At 33.1% G+C, this 26,952-nt stretch overlaps 1 protein-coding gene across 1 annotated transcript in view; it reads right to left on the minus strand.

Moving 5' to 3' along the window:
- Positions 1 to 20,511: 20,511 nt before the first annotated feature.
- The window catches only part of LOC149786041 (E3 ubiquitin-protein ligase rnf213-alpha-like), a 165,428-nt gene continuing 158,987 nt past the window's right edge, over positions 20,512 to 26,952 (minus strand). Inside the window, exon 42 of the mRNA XM_089976323.1 lies at positions 20,512 to 24,587. Coding sequence (XP_089832449.1) covers positions 24,431 to 24,587 — 157 coding nt within the window. The 3' untranslated portion in view covers positions 20,512 to 24,430. The remainder of the gene's footprint in view (positions 24,588 to 26,952) is intronic.

Raw genomic sequence — 26,952 nt, forward strand, 5'->3', positions numbered from 1 at the left:
GGATTGGACGTGTGGTGACTGAATTTTGTAACGCGTGTTTGGATTGGTTAACCAACTCAATCCGTTTCGATCCTCCCTTCCCCTATAAATAACCGCAGTTCGCTGCATTTTTTCACCTGTTCTCGTCACCAACATGGGGACCGACGTAGAATCCTCTGTTCTCGTATCGTCAATGCTGTACCGTACGGACTTACCCATGTATGTCCGATCATCGTGGGTCATTGTCAGGAGAACGGATACAAGCGTTTGGAAAAGAAGAATCTACGTGGAAAGGCAAGGCTGTTTAATGAGAGTAATGGTCTACGGACCAGAAGTGAGACATAGTTTGAGGAAAAGAAGAAGACCAATGCCATGCCCTCGGTGTTAACATGGAATAAGGTTAACATAAAGCCAAAGGCCCTTTTCATTACCATTCATAGGTCTCGAAAAGAAATTGACTTTCATGCCTAACCCCCAGACATTGTTGTATCTGTGTTTGTCTCTTGTCTGTGTTCTATAAATCTCCCATGTTAAATTGACCCTTGACGCTATACAGGCCCACGATATATTCCCATGTTAAATTCGCCTTGACGCCAGAATGGACATCTTTTTCTCCCATGTTAAATTCCTCTTGACGCCAGAATGGATATCTTTTTAATCCCATGTTAAATTTCCCTTGACGCTATGTTCGATATGGTGATTCTGTAATGCTAATTCCCCTTTTCGCTCTACAGACCCATCCCTGTTGAAATTCCCCATGTTGAATTCCCCTTGACGCCAGAGTGGATAGACCGTTTTATGCATGGTAAGTCCCCTTGACGCCAGGGTGGCCACTTCACTACTAACACCGTCCGTGATTCTGTCAAATAGCAGCTACAACAGCGTCAGGAAGCTCATGTGGAATTTAGAGAGGGTGCTGAAGAACTGTTTAAACCGGTCACAAAAGCAACTAAAGGTCTTCTTCCATCGCTGAAACAACCGCTAAAGCAACCGGAAAAATAGCAAAAAGAACTAAAGCTAAAAAAAAATTAAAAATTTTTAAGAAAAAAAAGATTCTTCGAGAGATAGCTTCTACTCAACCACAATTATTAGAAGCTATCGACCAAATTCGTGTTGAGATCGGTGATATAAAGGATCATATTACACCAGAAACAGAAGATCAGAAACCTAACGTTGATATTGTGAATAAATTTACCAAGGATGATATTGCAGCTATCAGGGATAAAGACAAACTACTTGATATTGCTTCGTTTGGGTAAGATGAAAAAGAAAATATGTGAAACTCTAGTATCTTAAAAGTCTATTTAAAAATCGTGCTGATGGGCCTAAATACGTGCATCGCATTACCTTTGATACTTCGAAAGACAGAGGTGATTACATTGACTTTTACTGTTTTAACCAGACCGTAGATGTATATATTAAGCAAGTACGACAAGCAGAGCAACAAAAACTAGAGGAAAGGAAGCTTCAACTTGAAAAAGCTAGAGAAGAAATGAGGTCGACCTTAAGAGCTAGATCTGAAACAAGGAAGAAGAAAAAGCAGAAACTGAGTCAGACGAAACAACTGGAAGTGGTCTTGCCACTCGAGGAAATGGTCTTAGCACTCTACATGATAAACTTTGTCCCAAGAACTTACTTGCTGATGTTGATCGACTAGAAATTCTGATAGGGAGAAGACGAGCAGGCAATAATACCGCATAAATCATCAATGAAGCAGCTACGATTTGTCAGCGATTATTTCCAGTTGGTGTCATGGATATCAGCGTTTATGGGGCATATATTGATGAGATTACCGACGATTGCTACGGCGATTGATCAATTAGATTGGTGATACCAAAATAACATGATCATGCACAATGCTGAACGTGGACCTGTGATGGTCAGGGTAATAAATTAACAATTATCAACATATAAAGCTATATATGAAGAATGGTTCGGCGATGTTGTTCATGGTCTACTTAGAACGGTGGCTCAAAAGTAAAGTCGTTTGGTGGATTACCTGCCAAAAATGCACTAGTATATTGCGTATAAGAACAAAGATGATTGAACTCCAGACTGGAACGTAGTTGGAATACCAACAGGAAATTATCAAATCGAACAGCCAAACCCCTATTTTGTATTAGGACGACATCATGATTTTTACCCCCGATCCCCCTCCTCCCCCGTATCCAACCTGTGGCCCGCGGGCCGCATGCAGCACGCTAGCTGATTTTAAATGGCCAGAGCTCGAGTATTTTTTTTTTTGCATTTATGTATATATATATATATATATATATATATATATATATATATATATATATATATATATATATATATATAAAAGTAAATGGCCTACTTTCATAGTATATCTTCTTAACCAGGTAATCACGTGAACTGGATCAACAAAATCAAACAGCTTATTACAGCTAACGCCATCTATCGAATGATAATGACAAATAACCAGTCAGTTAGTATATTAATACATCCTGTCATGCAGAAGACACGAGCCGTGAGTAATTAAAATAAACACATCCCGCCAAAATTAAAAAAACCGGAAACAGATATCTACAATACGCTAGCGTGCCATTGTTTGTAAATAGTAATAACTACAACCATTCATAAATATATTTATTTCAAAAAATCTATATAAAAAATGACAAGTAGTTCGAGCGCAGCATACATTCGAAACGTTACGGAAGAGAACCGAACGTTTAATAAGTCATGGGAACTGGATTTTGTGTTCATATTGTCAAATGATAAGTCTGTGTGTCTGATATGTTAGAATTCTATCTCTGTTTTGAAGAAAGGAAAGAAAATCTACAGAGGCACTACACTTCCATACATAAGGATTTCGACAATCATTGTCCAAGAGAGAAGACAAACTTGCTTCCCTAGAAAAGAATCTTAATGACAATGAAAGTGTTTTTCGTGGACTGTTGAGCTCAAGTGACTGTGATAATAAGGAATCAATAAAGATAAGCTGGGTGTTAGCTAAAATGCAGAGACCATGTTCAGATGGTGAAACTGTTAAACTGTGTTTCCAAGAAAGTGCAGATTCTTTATTTGCTGAGTTTAAGAACAAAGATGTGATCAATAAACAGATATAAAATCTTTTGCTGACTCTCCAGACGGTAGCAAGACGTGTTGAAATTATATCGCGTGATATATTTGATCAGTTGCTTTTTAAGGAAAGCAACCGGTTTCAGTCTAGCATTGGATGTGTCATGTGATGTCACTGATACAGATCAACTTATAATTTGGGTTAGATTTGACATGGAACATAAATTGAAAAAAGAATTGCTGGCACTGATTCTATTGCAAAATACAACAACAGGTAAGGATATATACAAGGCATTGAAGGGGTGTTTATTAAGAAATGGCATTGATATGAAATAACTCGTACCGGTTACCACGGATGGTGCTTCGGCAATGGTGGGACGGAGAGTAGACCTGATCGGATTGCTGATGGTAGATGACGATTTTCCAGGTTTGCAAGCTTATCATTTATCATTCACCAGCAATGCCTATGTTCAAAACTGAAAGATGATGCTCTCCAAAATGTAATGGATATTGTTGTTACAATTGTAAACTTTATACGAGCAAATCCTTTAAATCACCAGCAGTTTAAAACATTGTTAGAAGAGTACGAAAGCAATTATGGTGATTTTGTTCTTCATACTGATGTTCGTTGGCTGAGCAAAGGGAAGGTACTGGCAAGATTCTGGAATCTAATTCAAGAAATCAGATTCTTCCTCAAGGTGAAATCCAAGGAATTATTGTTAAATTATCTGGAAACGCCAGTGTTCATTGTTATGCTAGCATTTCTTACTGATATCACAGACCACGTGGATAAATTACATTTGAAATTGCAAGGGCAGCATCGGATATTGCCAACTGTGATGAAGGAAATTAGTGTTTTTGAAACAAAGCTGGGCTTATTCATCAGTCAATTGAATCAATCAAATTTTACACAATTTCCTGCACTTTCCAAGAAAGCACAAGAATTTCCAGATCTAGTCAAAAGTGAAGCAGTTCAATATGTCATTAGAAACGTCAAAATTGGATTTCTCTGCTCGTTTCAAAGACATTCGCAGTCTGACTCCTCTCTAATTTTTGTTGAAAATCCATTCACTTGTGATATTTCTATCGAATTCACAAAGATGCGGTTATTGGGAGGAGATGAAGGTGCAGTGCAGCTTGAAATAATTGAAATGCAACATAATATGGTTCTTCGTGACAAACACAAGGATACGCCGCCAACTGAGTTCTGGATGACATATGTTTCTTATGATGAATTTCCACACATCTGCGATGCATCGAAAAAGATGAGATATACTTAAATGGATAGTTGTGAACTTGTAAAAAAATAAAAATAAAAACAAGTGCAATTCGCCTGGCCCTCCCGAGCCTCAAAGAGGGTGTTAATCTTAAAGCACCCGGGCTCATTTAGCTAAGGGATGTGTGCTTAATTACAAATTTTCAAAACTAAAACTCAGCCTATGCATCCCTCTGAATCTCAAAAATTTCGTTTCGCACTTAGCAGTTCACACGGGGGTGTGTTTACGTTCAATGCAAAAATATAAATATAATAATTGCCAAAGATTTAAGAGATATCAAACGTCATTCAGCCTGGTCGCAGGTTATTCCTTTTGTTAGAATTTCACAGTTATTTTATATAAAAATTCAGTCTGTGAGTCTCTTATAAATGTAGGCGAGCTTCTGATTCCAATGGCTAATGCGACTTTTCATATATATTTTTTTACATAGCCACCTGTCGAGAGATTTTTTAAGTCTCAGTTTTTGCTATCATATAACTCTCATCGTCATGACAAAACAAATACAAGTTAATCTTGCCACTGATGAGAGAGCCGGGTTCTTGATAAAAATTCCATGTGAGACTAATGATAACACTTTTTCAGTTCATCATCAACTGTGATCTTATTATATTTATTGAGATATTGGATTGTAAAGATTATCAATAGCATCAGAAAGCGAATCTTACTAAAATATTCCGAATTCACCTTGCGAACCAGAGACAACTGTATCTTATTTCTGTTTATGTTTGCTGTACTTTTTATTGTCAAGCATAATCGTCATTTGATTGCCTCGGAAAAAAGTTCTTTTCATCTTGAACGTGGTATCTTCGTTTGTAATATCTTCCATATTACATATTTCACACAAAATTTAGTGAACGTAGTTTTTCGTATTTTACAACGCTGTTCGGTATCATATCAAGTAGGAAATCATCTTTGACACGTCGCTCCCATATCAGATCTAACGTAAAATCTTCTCACCTGTCAGATAAGCTCGAAGTTGATTAAGAATTTTATTATAAGTCACTGTTGCTATTTTACAAGAAGTATTTTTATTCTCGTATTTGGGCTCGATTTTTTAAAAATGTATTGCTGATAGTACAATACTTGCCCCAGACACCATCTTAATTTCATTAGAATGTAATTCACCACACCTTTTATTTTAATGTAATATTTCCTAGCTCGTCTCACACAGTAAAGTTTTGATGATAATATTTGTAGTATTTGATCACCTCGTCACTATCATTGTCTGAGAGACCTGATGAGATATGATTGAAATTAATAATTTACTTTTTTGTCATTATGAAACTGTTTCAGTTATTATTTTTATCGACGTAGTAAAGGGTATTTTTAGCAGAAGCCTTATCAATCAGAGCACTAAATTTACTCTTAACAGGATCAGCAAGAAAATCTCTGTACTTATCATACACTTGCGACGCAATATCATTCTGTCGGATACCTGTTAAAACTTTAAGATCTGAGGATGAAAATGGAAGACCAAAATTTGTTGGTATTTCAGTAATATTATTGACTCTATCACGATAAATATATTCTGTTTCATCCGTAAAACTAACAACATAACAAAACTGTCCCAGTTTAAACTTTTTAAGTACTAGATGTTGCCTGAGAATTGTATTTGCTGTTGCAAAACTCAAAAGACCGCGAATATCTGCTTGTTCTATATTTATATCTTTGACGGGCAGGTTAAGATATTTAATGATCTAACTTTTCTGATTCTTTTCTTTAATAGCTTTTCAATCCAAATTTTTAGAACTATTATATATTTCATAATCTTCATCAATACTAGGTTCTACAGCTATAATATCATCAAGCTCCTGATAAAATATATCTCGTTCCACATCATCATATAACTCACACATATGCTCAGTACCTAACACTGCTTTTAGTGCAGCATTAATGTGATATACGTTATACTTTTTGTATCGCCGGTGAGAGTCTATTAGAATTAGGTATGCTGTTGTAAGTAGGTTAGTATCAGAACTATTGTCTACCATTTCCAACAACGTCTGTTTATCATAATAGTCTATGCTAAGCACACGAAATATTGGATGTTTAACACATGTGTCTTTGAGCTTACGATTTTTAAGAAACTTCTGTTTTCTTGTTTCAGGTAGTTTGTCAAGATCATCGTGAATCTTTTTCAGTCGCTCATGCTCTGGCTTTTTACCACCATGAATTTTGTTTTTACAAGATTAGATTTGTCGATCGTTAAAATATTTTCTTTACTTAGCTCAAGCAGTACATTTATCAACAACATTTCAATTTTTAATCGCCGTTCCTCACAGTCACTTACAAGACAATTATTTGCTCATTATATCAAAGTCTCTCATCGCGTATTTCAGCTGAGGGTCTCTTATTCCTGCAACTCTAACAAAGTTGTCACTGTTCTCTTTTAAATCGGGTGAATCTAAAGTTAATTTTTCATTCGAGCAATTATATTTGTTGCCCTTTCTTCCTTAATACATTCTGGGTCTAGCTGATCAACATCAGCCATTTCGATCCCCGTTTTCGGGTTTAGTATAAAATTACAAAACTCTTTTGCCATTCTGATGGACGGAGGATAAGCAGACATTATATATTACAATCACATTAAATCGTCAAGTGTATATATCTGAAACATAGTCAAACCTGGATATGGACCCTCAGCTATGAAAATATATATCCAGATATACATGTACTTGTCTGTGGTTACTGTAGAATCAAGTGAAAATTGCTGAGAAGTAGTAACATGAACATTCGATGCAGTATACAGATTAGTCCATCTTAAATTATCATTGGAAGCTTCCAGTTGCCAGCAATAAATTCTTCCGACATTAGCATTTAGTCGACCTCGTAGTTGAAATTTCCATATCTAAACATCCTCTGGGCACTGTATTTTAATCCAGAAGCCACTTATTTCTCCGGTTGTGATCCACTCTAACCCGCCAGATAAAGGGCTGTTAAACGCAAACGCATAACTTGGACTATTTTCCGATGCAACAAAACACCAACTGTTATTTATAGCGTCAGCGATATGTGTAATGTGACAGACATTACTTTTAACCCATTTTGTACCTCCACCAAGCGCAAGCGACTGGGCAACACTATCCATGTCTTTATTTACAAGATCGGATGTAGAAACACGTACATACGTAGAAATTGTCTTATTGTAAACTACATCAATCATACCTGTAAATGATGTGACAAGAGGGATTGAATACGCTGTATTTGAGTTAGAATTTACCAAAATTAAATTCTCTGATCGTAAAAAATAAAAAATCGGAAACCTGATAACATTGACGACTTTGAAAACGATCTCGAAGAAATAGCAGAAGATTCTAATCTTTCTTAAAATAATTTATTGAAGGCCTAAACAGATGATGATGCTATTGAAGGTTAAAATGAAATACGACACGGTACTATTGCTAAGGTTTATCTTGAAGTTGCTGAAAGAATGTAAGATGGAGTAAAAGATATTGAGCACGATATAAATTTATTACTATTTTTAAAAAAGATTGAAAATGAGAGTCGAGAATAGTAGGTAAAGGTAACAAAATCTTTAACGCTATTAATCTCATAAAAAGAAGCCGGAAATGTGAGCACATAAATCGACAACGAAACTGTTGATATTTTAGATAACTTGCAATCTACTGCTTAGTACTCAATGTCACTATATTCGGATTTTGCAGCGACTGCAACAAAGTATTTCGTGGTATCAAGCATACATTTATACTTGGATGAGCAGATCAAAACGATTGTCTGATGCATGCTGCAGGTATTGAAGATGCAAGATAAAACAATCGAACGTGAGGCGATGCTGACCACGTCTACCAAAAAATATACTGAAAAAAAATAAGATGTATCAAACAGTAGTATCAAATTTGACTGATAACACATGGCGAATAACAACAGCACGATGCGAACAGTTACGAAGATATATATTTATTATGTTTCAGCGTCAAAACCGACGTAACAGTCAACTACAAAACAACTGTTTTTGAATGTCCAGATGTCAGACGAATATTTGTCAGAACAAATTCTAAACAGTATCCCGAACGAGCGATCAAATGTAATTTTTGCAGCTAATGATGCAGCTTTTACTCATTTAAATATCTCGCTCGTATATATATCTTTTGGAAGCAATGCAAACGTATCAGGAATAGTCTTAATAAGTAGGGTTTTTTCGGCTAAAACCCTATTTTGTATTAGGACGACAGCATAAATTCTTACCCCCTCCGCGACCCCCATGTTAGTCTAAACAAAATATGACAGCAACTTTGTTGAGACATCAGCGTTGATTTCATTATCGATTACCTAATTTAGAGGACCTGTCATTGAATCATCGACCAAAACTCACGATCTGTTCCAACCAATATGATGTAGTTCAAAGACACTGAACTTGGAAGAGCTGCAGTAGCTGATTTAATGAGAGTTTCTACAAATATTTGTCTGACATCTGGACTATCTAACACAGAATTGTTTTGAAGATGACTTGCACGTCTATTGTGTTATTGAAACACAATAAATATATGCCTTGGTAACTGTTCACTTGACGTTATTTCTATCTGCCAGTTGTTATTGATCGAATTTGGTATTGCTTTTTGATAAACTTTGTTCTGCATAAAATACACTTATTTTGTAAATGCCGCTAACATCGTCTCAAGTTCTATTGATTTGTCTATCAACGGAAGGGTACGTAGCATCCACAATGCCAATCGTGAAATTTCAGATTGTACATCATCGACATCTGCAGGTTTCATCGTTTTGATCAGCTCGGTCAAGTATAAGTGTATGTTTAATTTCATGATATACCTTCTTGTAGTCACGGAAAAACCGTAATATTGTGCTAAGCGGAAGCATCATTGTGATTTGATTCGAGTTATCTGTGAACTCTCTTCGTTTAACATAACCTTCTTTTGTAAGATTGAGCGCTAATCATCGAAACGATAAATTGCACTTGTGCTAGCATCACAGCTGTATTAGCATCAGCGGCTGGTGGAGTAATTCCAATCGCATCACAAAGAGCTATTAGCACATTTCCGACATTATCCACTGCATTATCATCTTATATCACCATCCTGTATAATCCTTGTACCAGATAGACTTCATTACATTTTCTGTTGCATGACGTTGAAAAAATAAGATTTTATCTTATTCATCTCGCTTCTGCTGAGCGGGATGTCATCAAGCACAATAATTTTTTGCTTGTCAACAGGAATTATATCTTCAGGATGTTTTATGATAAATATATCACTGCCGGCGCCAAGTATATTTTTTAATTTTTCATTAAATTCCATCAGCAGTTAGTATTTATTCTGCTGTGCATTGATCATGTAGTTGAAGAAGTCATTAAAAAATAAATTCATCAGAAGGTTAGTTTTGCCCAGTGAAGTTAGTCCTACTATAAATTAATGAAAGTCTAGCAGATCGTGGTTATGTAGATGTTTGATTGTGCGCTCCATGTCAAAGTTGATTATGCTCATTTTATACCAGGGATTCAAAAAAATTTAACTCATGGTATTAATAAGAATGAGATATTACACAAACTTTGGTACGTTAATTGACACCTCAAGAGAAGAAAAAACAAAAATAACTGCAACCAGTATAACATATATCACATTAATGCTGCACTAAACACAATATCAGAAATTGAGTCAAGGACTGAGTTATATGATGTCAAACGAGATATTTGTTATCAGGAGCTTGACGATATTAAACTGTAAAACCAAGTATTGATGAAGATTATGAAATATATAATAGTTCTAAGAACATTGGGTTAATAAACTATTAAAAAAGTAGCTGGAAAGGTGCTGACAGAAGCAAAATATAGAAACATCAAAGAGCTGATTGCTGGATACATGTACTTAAATCTACCTGTCAATGACAAAAATATAGAACAAGCAGATATCCGTGGTCTTTTGAGTTTTGTAACAGCATATGCAATTTTCAGGCAATATCTAGTACTTAAAAATTTTAAACTTGGACAGTTATGTTATGTTATTAATTATATCAATGAAACAGAAGATATTTATCATGATAGAGTCAATGATATTGCTTAAGTATCAACAACTTTTGATCTTCTATTTTCATCTTCAGATCTTAAAGTTTTAATAGATAGGATATATAATGATATCTCATCTGAAGTGTATGATAAGTACAGAGATTTTCTTGCTGACCCTGTCAGTAGTAAATTTAAAGTTATTGTCGATTAGTCTGCTGCATAAATACCTTCAATACGGCAATTGAAATAATTACTGAAACAGTTTTATAATGACAAGACAGAAATTATTGATTTCAGCCACATATGATCAGGTCTATCAGACAATGATAGGGATGAGCTCATCAAATACTATATAATGAAAAATGTATACATTTTGGGGTATATTATTGATACATCATACATACTATACATATATTCTGCTGATACACCATTATTCTGGTCAGAAATATGTGTCTTTAAATCGTTTATAAATAATCAAAATAAAATAAGTAATAAAACACAGCCTTGTCATACCTGGTGTTTTCACACAATCTTTAACATCTGTATATATTGGTTTTGGTATAATAAGCATTATACTACTATTTTCATTTACTAATTTATGATAAGTGAGTTTCTGTCATGTCGATACGGACGAATACTTTTTGATAATCAACATAATAATAATATTAGTACTAATAACCGTATTTGGACTGTTCATCGAGCTTTCATAGTTGTACACTCCACTGTTGGCTGTATGAATGCACACACAACATTCATAAGGGTATTGTCTAGAAACAGTTTTTAAATCATCAGATATCAACCCATTACACTTTGCATGCATCAAACACTTGCACTTATCACAAATAAAGGAACCAACAGCACTATTAAGTCCACATACAGCACAATGCCAGTTCATTTTTTTTTTTGTTTTTGTCTTTTTTGAGCAGAAGCACTATTCATTTTGGAATTTAAACTTAAATAAGATTTTTTAAAATATAAACAAGAAATATAATTGAGAGATGTAAAAAATATCCGATGAAGCTGACACGGGGTAACTTTTTAATTGATTTACCAATATTTACGTGTCCCCTAATATTTTATTAGGCATCATTTGGCATGTTGCATGCTTTTAATTGATTAGTTATTCAAAGATATAGAGGTGTTACATTTTGGGGGTTTACTTTTCAAGTTAGGAATGATAACAATACTTTCTGTGATGACTTTGCATGATTTTGTCTGCCATTTTAGGACACTGTGTCCCTGTGTGAAATATAGCCATTTCTGTCAATAATTTTTGGAATATAATTTTGTCAGGATTTGTGTGCCTTTGTTATGCTTTGTCAAAGATTGACACACTTGTTGAGTTTGCCAAAATATGTTTGATAATTCAATAATATGTACTTAAAGATACAGCATTATATTTCCATAGTTTATCAAAGTAACTCATACAAATATAAAACATTTAAAATATGATTTTGTTTGACTTTGTTATTATCCAGATTAATTAATCTAACCATTCACAGTCTATTAATGGGGGACAAGTATAACCCTCGTCTTTTGGTTTGGTTGATTTATTCATTAACCTGATATTGCAACATAAATACACCTTCCTAATATGACTTTTTCTGGCTTTGTGTACCTTGTTATGTTGTGTTGAATATAGAAAAATGTAGAGATAAAAATTAATAACTTGTTTAAACATATATTGGAAAATTGCATTTTCTGTCCATAATCAGTCCAAGGAAAAACAATTTATAAAACAATAATAAACATTTCAAATTTGATTGAATCAAGACTTTACCAATATTGAATCATTGTTTGAATTTGAACTCTGTCGCCCATTTTTTGGTAATTATTTTGGCATAATTATGTTGAAAACTAATCTTTTGGTTTGGTTAATTTATTCATCAATATAATTAAAAATATAAATACACTCTTTTAATTTGACTCTACATGGCTTTATGAGGCTTTGTGTGGCTTTGTCAGGACTGGTGTGGCTTTGTCTGGCTTAGCAGTATTGAGTAGGACCGGCTGTTATGGGAAGTTCTGCAGCAAAATCGAACTATGCTTGAGCAGTGCTTTCTATATTCTTAAAGTAAGCAATTAAGAGCTCACCTTTTGTGATCTTGTTTACATATGTGGTGGTAACATGATAAGCTTTTACAAATTTCACTTTGATGATATTGATCTGTAAATGATAGTTTAAAAATATACAATTCTGCTTATTTTTACTCACTGTTGGGGTGTGTGTGGGTATGAAAAGAAATTGGTGAAATGACTTAAGAAAATGTTTGTCATGCAGATGTTTTATGCAGTTTCTTCATCTTCTTATGAGGGGGCCCCGAGTGGCCGAGTGGTCTAAAGTGCTCTCCGTTATGGATCACTGCCATTCTCACCTCTGTCTGCATGGGTTCGAGTCTCGGATTCGGTTAATGTGGGTATGTGAGAAAGCTTGCCAGTAGCTTCTCGTGGGTCGGTGGTTCTTTCCGGGGTTTTCCCGGGTTCTTCCTCCACTATTAATACTGGCCGCCATGTATAGCCTATCGTGTGCTGAAAAATGGCGTTAAACCCTACAACAACAACAACAACAACATCATCTTCTTACGAGAAGAAAAATTACATATTGATGATTGCATTTTTAAATGTATTGTAGTTGGTAGATTTTCATCTGACCTGGTGCATGCAAGGGCATGCACCTTCTCCAAGACTGTTGTACCATTCAGGTACTCCTGATGTCAGAGTTATTATCCTTTTTGACTTGCATGTGGATTGAATCTATGCTTCAGCTGATTGCTTTGATGCTTATGGAAAATTATGATCATTGACATGTAATGTAGTTTTTAAGTATAGACTCATTTTCATCATGGGAGTAAGGAACGGACATGGGAGAGGTGGGTGTATATTCCAATGACCAAATTGCTCACTGGTTCTCTTATTTGATATTAAAATGTATAGAAAAGTGATATATATATATATATATATATATATATATATATATATATATATATATATATATATATGAAAATATTAGCAAATAAATATTGATAGTGAAACAACATTGTTTTATCTTATGTCTGTAATTACATGACTGATACTAATTCTTCTTTCCTGGCTGAGCTAGTATTGAACAGCTTGAGAACTTATAAGCTGTCTTTTGACACTGTTACACAAGTTCATAAATAGATTAATAGTCTCCATCCATATATACTGGAGCTTGGTTGAGAATTGTTCTGTAAACCAGGGTGAGTGCATCTTGTGGTACCTATCTGCAACTTCAAAACAGTAGAATACTTATCAGCTATCTTCTAATGCATTGTTTAACTTTGATTTAATTGGATTTTCAGGGTACAAATATATAGGACATAGAGCTAAAATGAATAGCCAATTTTCTTACTTGAATATTTACTGAATATATTCAGACATGATTCAGATCAGTGTTAATAAAGGTTTAAAATCCATTGTCACCAAGCCACAGTGGTAACGGTGATTCCATCATCTACATCTAATTAAACATTTAATTGGCCTTGTGTATTTTTTATGAGTTTATTGACTAAAGTAAATTGAATGTAGTTATTTATCTATTATCTTTAAACAAAGTACAACCATAAACATTTCTTAAGTGATGAAGATAGTAAAGAAACACAGAAATTTGATTATGTGTTTAGCTGAATACAGTCAGTATTTAAAATTTGATCTGGAAAATTATTTATTCACAATCAAAATCACACGGAGATGTCACCAGTTTAAATTTAGATGCATTGAACCCAGGTCTCCAGAATTTGTCTTGATCGACTTTTGGATCAACTATAACATGCTCCAATAAGACAGCTGGAGTTTCTGCCAGAATCTTAAGAAACTCACATTCAGACTTGCTAAATAATTGTGTTAACTGAAAACCATTCATGGGTATTGATCTCGTCTTGTGCATAAGATGTATATTACAACTGGTGAATAAATGGCCTTGTGGCTTCTATAATGAAGCGAACTCCCTTGGCTACACCCTGAGTCTTGCTATCTCAGGTTCTTTTGGATAGGTCTTATACTCATAGTATCTGTATGAAGACTGGCGATCTAGAGTGCCATAGATTTCTAATCGAGTGGGGTACTGTCTTATTCCTGGCTTCTTATTGCCAACTGGGTCACTGTCATCCTAACGTGTCACCCTCTGGTGGCTGACTGAGTCGCCGAGTTGTTGACTGGGTCATCCTTCTGGTTTCACAACTGGATTGCTGAGTCGTCCACTGGCTCCTCCTTTTGGGTTGCTGACTATGCCGTTGACAAGGTAATGGTTGCGTGTCGTTACTCACTCAAGATTGTCAGAGAGAGATGAAGAGATATCTTCAGTTAAAATGTATTTTGTAGCATGGTCATGATTCCAAGATTTTTGTGCTTCTTGGACAAGCCTTCTGGCACCTATATTCTGGTCGATTAAAGACCTAGTCCCTACATTTTATAGATTCCCTGGACTGGCTCTTTCCTGTTCGGTGAACTACAACTGAATATGTGTTTGCTCCATTGGGGTGGTTATACTGTTTCTTTTATTGGTGTGTGCAGCCTTCCACCTTTATAACTACATGTAGCTTTGAAAGGGCTCCATTTTGCTTCACTTGCAAGGGGACGTTCTCACATAATATCGCTTCCTAACACATCACCATTGCAACTACAGTTGGCTCATATATATATATATATATATATATATATATATATATATATATATATATATATATGAAATTGCCTTATACGAAATGAAAATGACTGTCGATGGATTTTCTCATTACAATAATATAACCTCTACCAGGGTCAGGTACCAGGGATCCATTTCTCTGCCTTGACATTTTTTGCGAGTAGATTATTCAGTTCATTGGTAAAGATAGATTTAGAAGAAATGGTTGTCATTCTAATAAAGGTATAGGAATGAAAAATGAAATCATCCATGAACAGATTAAAATATATGCTGGCAAGTATGGCTTTGTACTTAGCACATCAAAAGTGAGAGTTGCAAGCATCATAGCAGCAGATGCCTTAACCACTACAGCTTAAATTGTTTTGGTCCATGCACATCTTAGTGAAGCTGATATCTGCATTACTGATATTTAATAAAATAAAGCAAAGGATACTGACATATTTTAAATACATTGGTAATTCCATATCAATACAATAACTTCATTAATTGAATAAAAAACCAAATATGGATATAAATATATTCAATTAAATTCCATTATGTAAAATGATTGGGGTAGGGTGTGGTGGTAATGGTATTCAATATTGATCACATTAGCTCCTGACTGAATAAGAACATGACAACATTTAACTATTTGTTCGAGATCTGGTTGATTGACGTGTATGTAAAGGCTTTGGTTGCTTTGATTTGACCCATATTCTTTGTCTGGTTCTTCATCAACTTTGCAGTTTATTTTTTCAAGAGTGCTTAAGTGACAATCAGTAGAAATGGCAATAATTTGAGTAATGACTATTTAGAATTTGTATGAATGCATTGTGAGGTCGAGCTTGAGTTTGAATTTCAGGTGATTTAACAGGTCTTTAGTTGTTCTCTTATAAGTTTATTCAAAGTTTTATAGTTTATATTTCACCTATTTTGAATTTTTGCAAAACTGCAAAACTCTCCATGTAAACAATGGGATAGTTGACTACCAGTTGTTTCTTTGAGCATGTGCAAAAAAGTAAATGATTGTTGGGTTGTTAAGCTCGAGTTAGACATGGATGATATTATTTCAGGAACATCAAGCAATTGATGTGTTACTAAAAGTAATCATTTATTACTTGTTTTTGTTTAAATTATTATAGAACAGTCATGTGGAAAACCATTAAATATATTTGTTGAATTAAATTATATTGGCATCTCCAGGACTGGAATAAAGTAATGTGTAACAATTGCAAACAAATTTGCAATATTTAAAACAAACTCTTGTTGATTTGATCAAGGAGAAATATCCCAAAACTATTAAGGTATGACATGCTTGCATGCTATGGAGTGATTATGTTTCATAAAACACACATCCTATTAAGTACACTATGTATAGCATAGTGTAAAATTATTCATCTCTTTGGCACAAGATTTTATTATACCTTGCACAAAAAAAAAAGAAGTTCCCCAAGGCAAATGCAGGGTTCACTCTGATCATTATAATAAGAAAGTTCAAAATTATGAGGGGCAAATTTAAAGCTGGAAGGGCAAATAAATTGCATATTTTATTATAGATAGAAGTGAATGTATGCATGTATGTAGTAGTGTTTTACTGCACCTTAGAACCTTAGTAGCTGTATGGTAAACTGATAAAGTTAAAAGAAATGTAAAATAAGATTGCACAGAGACTTAGGAAGTAAACCCTTCCAGATAAATGTAAACATGAAGTACAGTAAAATAAAATTTAAAGCTGTACAATTTTTGTAAAATAAAGGTAACATGTGAAATCTTTAAAAAATGGTTAGACACATTCAAATGAAAAGAAGCTTTGTCTCTTTTCAGAGTTTGCATATTTGGAACTAGAACATGCTGTGTCTGTGATGTATGAGAGAGTGCATGCTCTTGAAGATTGAATAATACCACTCCATGACCTTGATGACATCAAAGCAGCTCAATGCATATTTCAGGACCTTGCTGCAATTGTGTGTGAAAGATTTGATAAGAGGAAAAAACATGGAATGTGTTCAGGCTGTGAAAATCCAACAGAAAGAGGTGGATGGCTATTTTACACAAAAGAAATAAGTTGCAACTCTAATACAGCTTTGTCAGCATATACATTCCGGTAAGTACATAGACCAACTACAGGAAATGGCACTTTTAACAAAGTCTAAATGACTGAAAACCATGCCTACATTTTTAAATGCCTGCCAAAAGGTAGAACATGTTTTGTCCATTAATCTATTAACAATCTAATTTCCATAAAATAACTCTAACTCTCCACCATCTATAGTTAGAAAATTTGCAGATGGCATGCACATCATATAAGGAAGAATCTGGGTTCAAAATATAGCACATCCAGATTACTGACTGAAAAAGAAGAAGAAAATGCTCTCAGCATTAAAATTCTTGATCATGTACCCTTCACCACAGCTTGTGGATGATTTCAACATTGAATAAAAAAGAAGCATATTGATTTTGGTGTCCAATGGTCAATGTCTCTGTGACTACAAGAAGAAAAAAAATCTTTACACAATAACTTCATTTCCTTACCACAACCTTGAAAAGGATTTATGAAGGGCTTGCACTAAGTTAAGGAACAGGCCTATTGATTTGGGTATCAAAAGTTCAAGGTCACTGTGGCTCACATAAAAATGGGTTTTGCAGTGTTCCTTTACTTCAAGGATAAGATCTTGATGATTTGAGTCAAACACTTTACATATTGCAAAGCATTTTGGCAATGTCCAGCTTAAAAATCCCCAATATATATATATATATATATATATATATATATATATATATATATATATATATATATATATGCAAAATTGTGGTTGGGGTGAATGGCATGATTGTGTTATATTCATTATCATGTTATAATTAAAGGCCCTATAACAAAGTAAAGCTTTATATGCGTATTTAACAAGATTAATTTCTGATTAAAATCTGGAAAATTTAGAATTTTCTAGATTTCTATGTCAATCTGCTAAAAATGAATTGTAAAAAGGAAACTATTATTTGCTAGGGTGCCGTGTCTCTCTCAGTTGCCAAAAATGGTTCCATTAGTACATGTTGATTTTATTGATAAGCATTTTTTTCTCTTAAATATTTCCTGGTACAAGTTTCAAGACCAAGTCTGAGCAAATATTGTTGAGAAATGATTGCTTGTTACCTTGCAAAGCCTAAAAGATTTTGAGAATTTCATCACCAACTGTGCCAACTTTACTTGTTATTCAACAACTACCATCCTCCATTTTCATCCTGATTTATTCTGATGTAAAGCCATTATCATTTCCACAAGCAGTTCTTGATGGATCTATGTGTTGTTGCTAAGTATACATGACAGAAAATGGACCATACAGGATACTGTTATCTATATCTATACAGTATTCAACTTTTGTCTATGACTGTAGATTGTACTTGAAGATAAGGGTCATTTGTAAACATGTTTACATAGCAAACTTTTTTATTAGAATGACTGATATCTAGGTCCAATTTTAAGATCAGTGTGAAACTATTTTTAGTTGTGTTCAGATACAATTTGAGAGAAATTATTTTTCTAAAATATTAATTGGAATTACATTTAGATCTTTATTTCTATCTTGCAATGGTAAAGACTGTAAATGTAATATTTGTAAAAAATATCCCCACCCATGATGACTAAACCAAATGATTGTTTTTGTTTATCTGTTCTTGTCTTATATACTATCAAGTACCCTACTGTTAGCTCATTTCTGTTTAAGTAAATGAAAGCTGCATCACAGAATGTGTTTTTAACTCTAATTTGCATCTTCTTAATTTAATTTAAACTTAAATTTTTACCAATGATTTTTATAAAAAATTATCTGATAGTTGTTTTAATTTTACCAGATTAACTTTTAATCACTATTAAAATGCTTAGTTTGCTCATGTTTCAAGTTTGCAGTATGTGTTTTTTTCCTATTATACTAATATATTATGCTGTGTCTGTATATCTTGCAAATCATGCTTGTTGTAATGACTAATTATTTTAACGTAATGCATAGCTGCCAACCTTCCAGGCTCATAATTAGTGAAAATAGGGATAAAAAGTCATGAATTTGGACATGAATTAGTGAAAAATACCATGACAATAACTCCATCCACTCTGACCACTCCATCCACTATGACCGTCAATACTACACTATATTAAGTTCGCAATATAAAACTAAAACACTACATATATGCAGAAATATTTATTTATCAAGACATGATACTGTGGCAGACTTGAACTTCTGCAACTACTTGATCGTAAATTTGTTTTCTAAACAGTTCAGATTTTCTTGCCTGCTGGTTGATCTTGGTGATTAAAATTGCTGACAAATTTTCTGCAGCTAAGGAGGCCCTAAAGTCTTTCTTACTTTTCCTCACTAGAGAAAATACTCTTTTGTTGTCACTGTTGCTGTGAGGAATGCACAGGAGTTGCAGCACTTTTGGTTTTTCCACAGGAAAATTTGGAAGCGATTTTCGAGTCCAGGAACATTTGTCAGAACAAATGTTTAGCATGGTCTCCAGCTGATAAAGGTAGATTGTGTTTGACAAGAAAACTCACAAATAATGCTTCAGCATTGGTAGCCTGCAGGTCTTCCGCCAATGGCTTAAAATATTCCAGAACTGAAATCTGCAAATTCTTAATTTTCCCAACTTCTACGTGTTTTTTTGCAATCGACATTTTTCCTCACATCGTCTGGCACACTGCGTGCAAAAAGCATGATGAATATCAATGTTTAATGGCAGAATGCACAGCCAATTTTGATATATTCCAAATTAAACTTCACTTTTTGAGTAATACATTTCTTTTTCCTTGGTGGCGAAGACATTTTCAAGATCTTACATGTGATGCTGAATGATAACTCAAATCACTGTTGGTGACGCATTTGCGGAGCAAAAATCCAGTTCGGCTCCAGCTTCTCTCAAAAAAATTGGTAAAATACTCTTATACATATAGATTAAAATAGGCTAAAATGCTTGCTACCGGGCCAGCTGTACTAATCGGCTGTAGATCTACTAATATCGTGACCAGCAGTACCGGACCGTTTCAGCAACTGCAATATCATGACTAGTGCTTAACGGTAAATCAGTTATTTTATTAAAGATTTAAAATAATTGTGGATTGGAGAATTCATGAATTTTTGGCATGCGGCCTGAATCCGTGAGTCGCTGAAAAAGTCATGAAATTCACACCAAATTCATGAGGGTTGGCAGCTATGCATAATGTTGGTAAAAAGCTCACTAAAACTTATGTTTAATTTTTGTTTTAATCATGCCATTGTTAAAAAATGTTATCTTAATGTACTCATTAACCTCTGGAATAACACATTTTAGAATTATTGTAAATTCATTCAAAGACATTCTGGATTGCATCAATAGTACAGCAGGACTTTTGGGACTATTGGAATTCATTTGGAATGTTCTATACTCATTGACTTGTGATAGGACATTTAGGATTATTTTGGGATTTAATTGACAATAATGTGAGTGTCTGATGAATTTTCACATTGTATTCTTGGGAAAGAAATTATTTGTTGATTTCAGTAAATTTGTAACACTTTGTAACAGTATATAACTGATCACTGCCCATGAAAAGAGAAAAGATAATATTAGTGAAAATGATTTATTTAAGCATAATTAACATTACTTTATCATGCATTCACAATCAATTACCAAATAAATAGGTGCAATTAAGACCTAAACCAAATTCTACATCATTGAAGACATGAGAAAAAATATATTTTACTCAAAATCAATGGCATATTACGAAAGGAGTTGCATAGAATGTGGTATCTTGCCCATGTAACATGTCATCACCAGTGTACCTGACTTCAGAAAACTTTAAAAGAATTTTTATGTTGATGCCAACCCTGCTACTGTAAAAGTATTCCTTCCTTTTACAATTTTCAATACTTAAGCAGATGAGAAAAAAATCTAATAATGCATGGCAAATATAGCCATTAGTTTTAAATGTGTAGTTGTTTGGCTCTCAAAAGAAAAGAAAATTTCACATGGTGATGTTTAATAACATGGCACCTGAAAGCCTTAATTGGCATATTCTTACATTTTAATTCACAGTAAGTGTATACTGAGCTAGACTTGCACAAATATCACAGACTAATTGTATGTTCTCAGAGTCCATGTTTAAAGTAGGCATTTCAAACCAATACATGTGGTGCTTGATCCAGAGTGGAGTGGTGAGCTGTGACCTCATTATTAGTTAAATTAGTGAGGAAAAATAAGAAGAAAAAATAATAAGACCCATCATTTCTTGACACTAAACCTCTACTGAATTATTTCCTGACAAGAAAGGAAAGCCTTATATAAGAATTTAAATACATACGTTTTGGTAACAGACATTCATGTCAATAAAAAAAGATACAGTTTAAAAATAAAAAAAACATTGTTCATGATGTATTTTTATTTGTGCAATAAAATCAACTAAAAAGTGAAAAAATCAACAAAGCATGTAAAAAAAGAGAAAAAAAATACTTGAACAAAAAATATAATAAATTACTAATTGAGTTATATGTCAAACAGAAATAATTTTGAATGCTTAGTAAGTAGAGAAGGAATTTACATACTAAATCTTACAATGCTTATTTCTATTGAAATTAGAATGTTGTTAAATATATATGTAGGTTTCATTAAAATTTCACACATTTTTTGTTAATGGTGAGGCTACTGGATATAAGAGCCATGCCCAAATACACACTATTGTATCACACCTGGGCTGTTAATTATAGAAGCAATATTTGACTTCGAGTATGCTCTCAAGTGGAGTTGTTTTGTGAATACTAATGGAAGTGACAATATAGCCTTGCATAGAGGTGGTCCCAACATACCATACTTTTTTATGTAAAAGTTTGAATTTAAATATTCACTGTGCAAGCCAATATGACAAACTTTTAAAAGAAATCATCATATATTCAGGATTTCATTTTGATCTCTTTGACAGATAATTATAATATCACTCACAAAGATATTTCATCCATTATGCTATAATCATTAAGGAATTATTTCCCATAAAAAATAAATGAGATCAAATTATGTAAATTACAACATTGTAAATGTTATAGCTAAATATTTTATATCATGTAAGCTAATAATAAATTGCAGATGACAGTAAAGGAAACTGTTTCATTACTTATTTTTGTACATTATTAGTTTTCAACAGTGTCAACTAATTCATTGTAAAGATAATAAGCAATCTGATAAACTTGACATCAATTTCACAAAATAAAACCAGAATGCAAATTACTTTTTTCTGCATGAGAAAGGGGGAGGGGGGTTTGATGGTCATTTACAAAAAGAATGTCTTTACTGTGCTATACATCTGGCCAAACCTGACTGAGATCAGACCTCTCTTCTCACTTGAACATCATTAATCAAATTACATAGAATGGCTATAGTGCCCAAGACCTTTACCACATTTCAAGAAAACTTAACCTGCATAATATTTAAAAACTCTACTTTCTCTTAATTAAAACATCTCTGAGAGATGATTGCCTTTCTGCCGATTACACTGCAAGATAGGTCTGTAAATTTACAGTGAAGGATGGTCATTGACATTAACACCAATTATGTAAGATGTAAGAATTAGATACACTATAAAAAAGGTAAAATTAACATGTAAAATGTGAAAAACAGTGTGAATCAGGACATTAGTAAAGGTTAATGTTGAGACTATCATATATTCCTACAACTTATCAAACAAGTTCTTTCCCAGACTCAGAACAAAGCACTTATTTGGTCTTGTATTTGTTATTTATATATTTTTATTCACACATTATTTTCAAAATTGTTTAATACATCCTTTAAGAAAAATTGAGATGTAGGCGGATGCACAACAAGGGTGAGACCACAATAGATATTATGTAATGATATAGCATTGGATTTTTAAAAGTTGTTTTATGTGATATATGAATGGATTTAAACTGGCAAGTGGATTGTTCTTATTTCTCAAATGGCTTATATGGTTTTGGATTAGCATGTTAACTTTTTTCTTAAACACAACTTACTGAACACAGATCCCATTTTCAAATTTCAGGTCAAATTTAATAAAGGGACAGTAATTAAAAACATTCAATTATATAGAAAGCTCATTAATTTACAGTACTTTCAAGCTTTTTGTTTTCATTACAAGAAATTATTAATGCATTTAACTTTACAGTGACAATATACTCATTTTTAATTTTGAAAAGAAACAAAACGAAGATTCAATATCTTTCTAACACACTGGTTAGTCAAGCTTTTTTAATAATTATTTGGATACATATTTTTAACAATTATAAATGATACTGTTATTGTTTCTTTTATTTTCTACACAAGAATATTTAAAATATAAACATTAATACTGTTCCCATCTTTTGCCCCGGTGATGATAAAAGTCTCAACCACATTGTAACATTTCTCCCAATATATGAACCATCTGGTTTAATTAGGCTGATGAGGTAGGTACCTATATAAGTGTCTAATTAAACAGGGACAATGTTGATAATTTCCATTTCCTCCAAACAAGGGGACATTTTTAACATGTCTTGAGTATGAACATCACTCATAGTCCTTCTTTCTATGCCTGATTTTTTTCAATACTTTCAAAAAAATGTTTCAGTGGCAAAATAGTTGGTTTCTCCATTTCTGTCATCTGCACACCAGCTTTGTATTTATTTTCCACTACACCCAAATCAATTTTACAGATATGTTAAATAAGCTTACATTTAAATTACAGGATATTAAAATATAAACTTTTTTTCTTATTTGAGGGATGCTCATAATATTTGACTTGATTTTTTGGGGTTAAAAATGTGGTCCAGGTATTAAATGTTGATGACATCTGTAAAGTCATGGCAAATATACAGATAATATATAATAATATAATCACAATGCATTTTTTGCCTTTACATATATATATGTGCCTGAACAAACAATTTGAATTAAAGAATGTCATGTAAAAATATTTTGTTTTGGCATTTAGCACATATCTAAATATTTACACACATATTACATATCATCAAGAAAACCAAGTGAAAAACGAAACAAAAACTTTTTAAAGAAAAATTACCAATGTCAACATTTTACAACTTTTATAGATCATTAGATACAAATTATTTGTATACAAAATCACAACTAAAAAAAGAAACTAGCAAAATATCAGCACTTTTTATTAGGCTGCATGTCTACTTTAAATAAAACAGTTGCTATTGGTTACCTTGAAAATTACATTCAAGGTATACAAAAAGATATAGCCTTGAAGAATAGGAAAAAAAATAAAAACATGTCCTTTTTTGAATTTGTAAATGCATTCAGCTCACTTTCCTTATTAAATCTGCCATCAAGTTAATATCTTCACCATGCTATACTTATATTAGGAAAGAGAACAGTCAATTATACAACCATAATTAATTCCATCAAAATACTAACTGGTTTAAACATAACTGTATTGTTTTATGTACAACAAATGGGTGGTACTGCATTTTAACACAAATTAGGCTTAAACACCTCATCTACAGGTGAATGGATACTTAATTAATATCTTTGTCTCTTTTTCTCCTGCAGACACTGATAAGCAAGTGTCCAGGTGGCAACACAGAATTTGGACAGAACATCATCAGGGAAAGCATCAAGTCCACCAAGGAGTTCCACCTCCTCCTCAATCGTCAGGGCAAGCAGATAGTCTTTGAACCTGAAATGAACATAATTTGCATCAAATGTTGTCATCATCACTATTATTATTATTATTATTATTTTACAAATGAAACTGATATACTTGCATAACAAAATTGCAATTAATAGTATTATTATTATTATTATTATTGCATACAGAGAGGAAAATGAAAACATTACATTTGATGAATGTTGCTTCACTTGTGCCCAATGCAATTATTTTTTACCCATAATATAGACCTGGCAACCTTATGATTTTACCCTAAGTTTTAATGAAATGACTTAAATTACGGACTTATGGAATGAGAGCAAAAATATGAAAATGCAACCATTGCTTAAAAACTGGATACTGGCTTGATTGATTTTTATCTGAAAATCAGTTTAATATTAGATTCAGTGGCGTTGGTCAGGGAAGCAGATGCACATTTTTTTAAAATGCAAAATACCTGAATGATAAAGCATTTTCTTGAAAATGAAAATACATTGAAGGCAAAAGTGACAGTCAGCCTCTTTAAAAATACAAACAATCAACACAAAAGTACTAAAAAAATATTCAGATTCATGGAAAAAGAGTAGGAAAGGATCAGTTACATTTATTGGACATTACATGTTAATGGTGGAATAGATGATTGCCATTGCTAAGTGACATTCATAAAAAACAAACAACCCAAAGTTGAGAGATATAACAAGAAGCCCTAAACTCCATGGGGTTTTGAAATGCGGCTTCTGAAACTGTACTGGAAGTAGTTAAAGTCTAAGTGTACTTTGTAAACTTTTGAGTTGAATATAATGCTTGCCTTATCTGCATCCAACATTTCCGAACAATTCAAATAAATGTTTTGCTGACAATTGATACTGCATTACACCTACTTGAAAATTGGGCTTACTTGAAGAAAAATATTGATTTTCTTACTGAGATCTTGTTAATACACCAAAAGTCTTCAATGAGTTCTATTTAACATTTATGCTCCAACTGAAACAAAATGTCTCTAATACGCAAAGGAGATGGATTAATTAAAATAAAAAAGCACTACAGAATTTATAATAGGTTCTGAAATGATACATTTGGACAAAATGACACAGGCTTAGCTATTCCAAATACCAATGTTACCAAGGGACAACTAAATTTTATAAGAGGGAAAACATAAAAAGGATTATATTTTTGTTTCTATAACACATATGCCCCACCTACAGAGAAAAAGTGCATGTTACTCACAAAATGCTTTAATGGCACTATAATCTCATCAGGTCATCTACATATGCATGCAGACATGCCTACTAAATTGAACTGTTCGCATGAATTGGTTTTGTGTAATCATCTTACCAAGGTTTTTCTTTAGGCCTATTTTATTACTGAGTTGGAAAAGTAATTCAAATAATTATTTTCATACATCTATACATCATGTACAATCCAATTTTCTAATATTTAAATATCAGTTGGGTTTCTTCGTAATTATTCAATCAGGTGTAGCTCTTGATAATGTGCATGAACATTTTTAATCTTTCTAAAGTGTTTCAAATGTATGGCATAAATGTCTGCTATGTAACTTGAAGTTTTATGAACTAAATCATCATTTATAGACTAGTGTTGTCGGCCAATGTGGATATGTGAGAAAGCTTGCCGGTAGCTTCTCGTGGGTCAGTGGTTCTTTCCGGGGTTTTCCCAGGTTCTTCCTCCACCATTAATACTGGCTGCCATGTATAGCCTATCTTGTGCTGAAAAATGGCATTAAACCCTATAACAACAACAACAACAACAGACTAGTGTTGCAATTACGTTTCTAATCATGTCCATGTTTGTGCTGTGTACCACAAAGCTCAACTTTAGTTCCTTTATTATTTTTGATGTATATTAATGATACATGTAACCTCTTATTTGTAACAAAGCTTTTTGCTACTAAAATACCACTAATTTTTATTTTTAATTAAATGACACTAATGAATATGTACAGAATACAGATTTATAAATATTCAATGATTGGTCACAGCAATAATTGGTTGACTTTAATCTGAACAAAACTGAATGAATGCTATTTTCATGTAAATTTGAGCTTTCTAAAAATAAAATGAAATTGAAAACAATTTTTTTTCATTTGCTGACTACCAAAAACATACAGTGTAACATTTAGTACTTTGTGCAACTGGACTAGACATTCAGATAATATATTTCAGTCTGCCACAAAAATCATTTATGACTTGAAAACTTGAATTTTATAAAAGATCACAACCAACAAAATTAGTTCACACGTACTGACCTGCACTTAAATATGCAGATACTGTGTGCAATGGCGACTTAGCTGAATACTCTAAAAAATATTTTTATAAACCTGCATGATGTCGAGAATGAATACTTAAATAATGATTCATCCCAGGTACAAGCAGTC

The sequence above is a fragment of the Sinohyriopsis cumingii genome, chromosome 12, assembly GCF_028554795.1.
Source record: "Sinohyriopsis cumingii isolate HCF-2022 chromosome 12, ASM2855479v2, whole genome shotgun sequence".
In the NCBI taxonomy this organism is placed as follows: Eukaryota; Metazoa; Mollusca; class Bivalvia; order Unionida; family Unionidae; genus Sinohyriopsis; species Sinohyriopsis cumingii.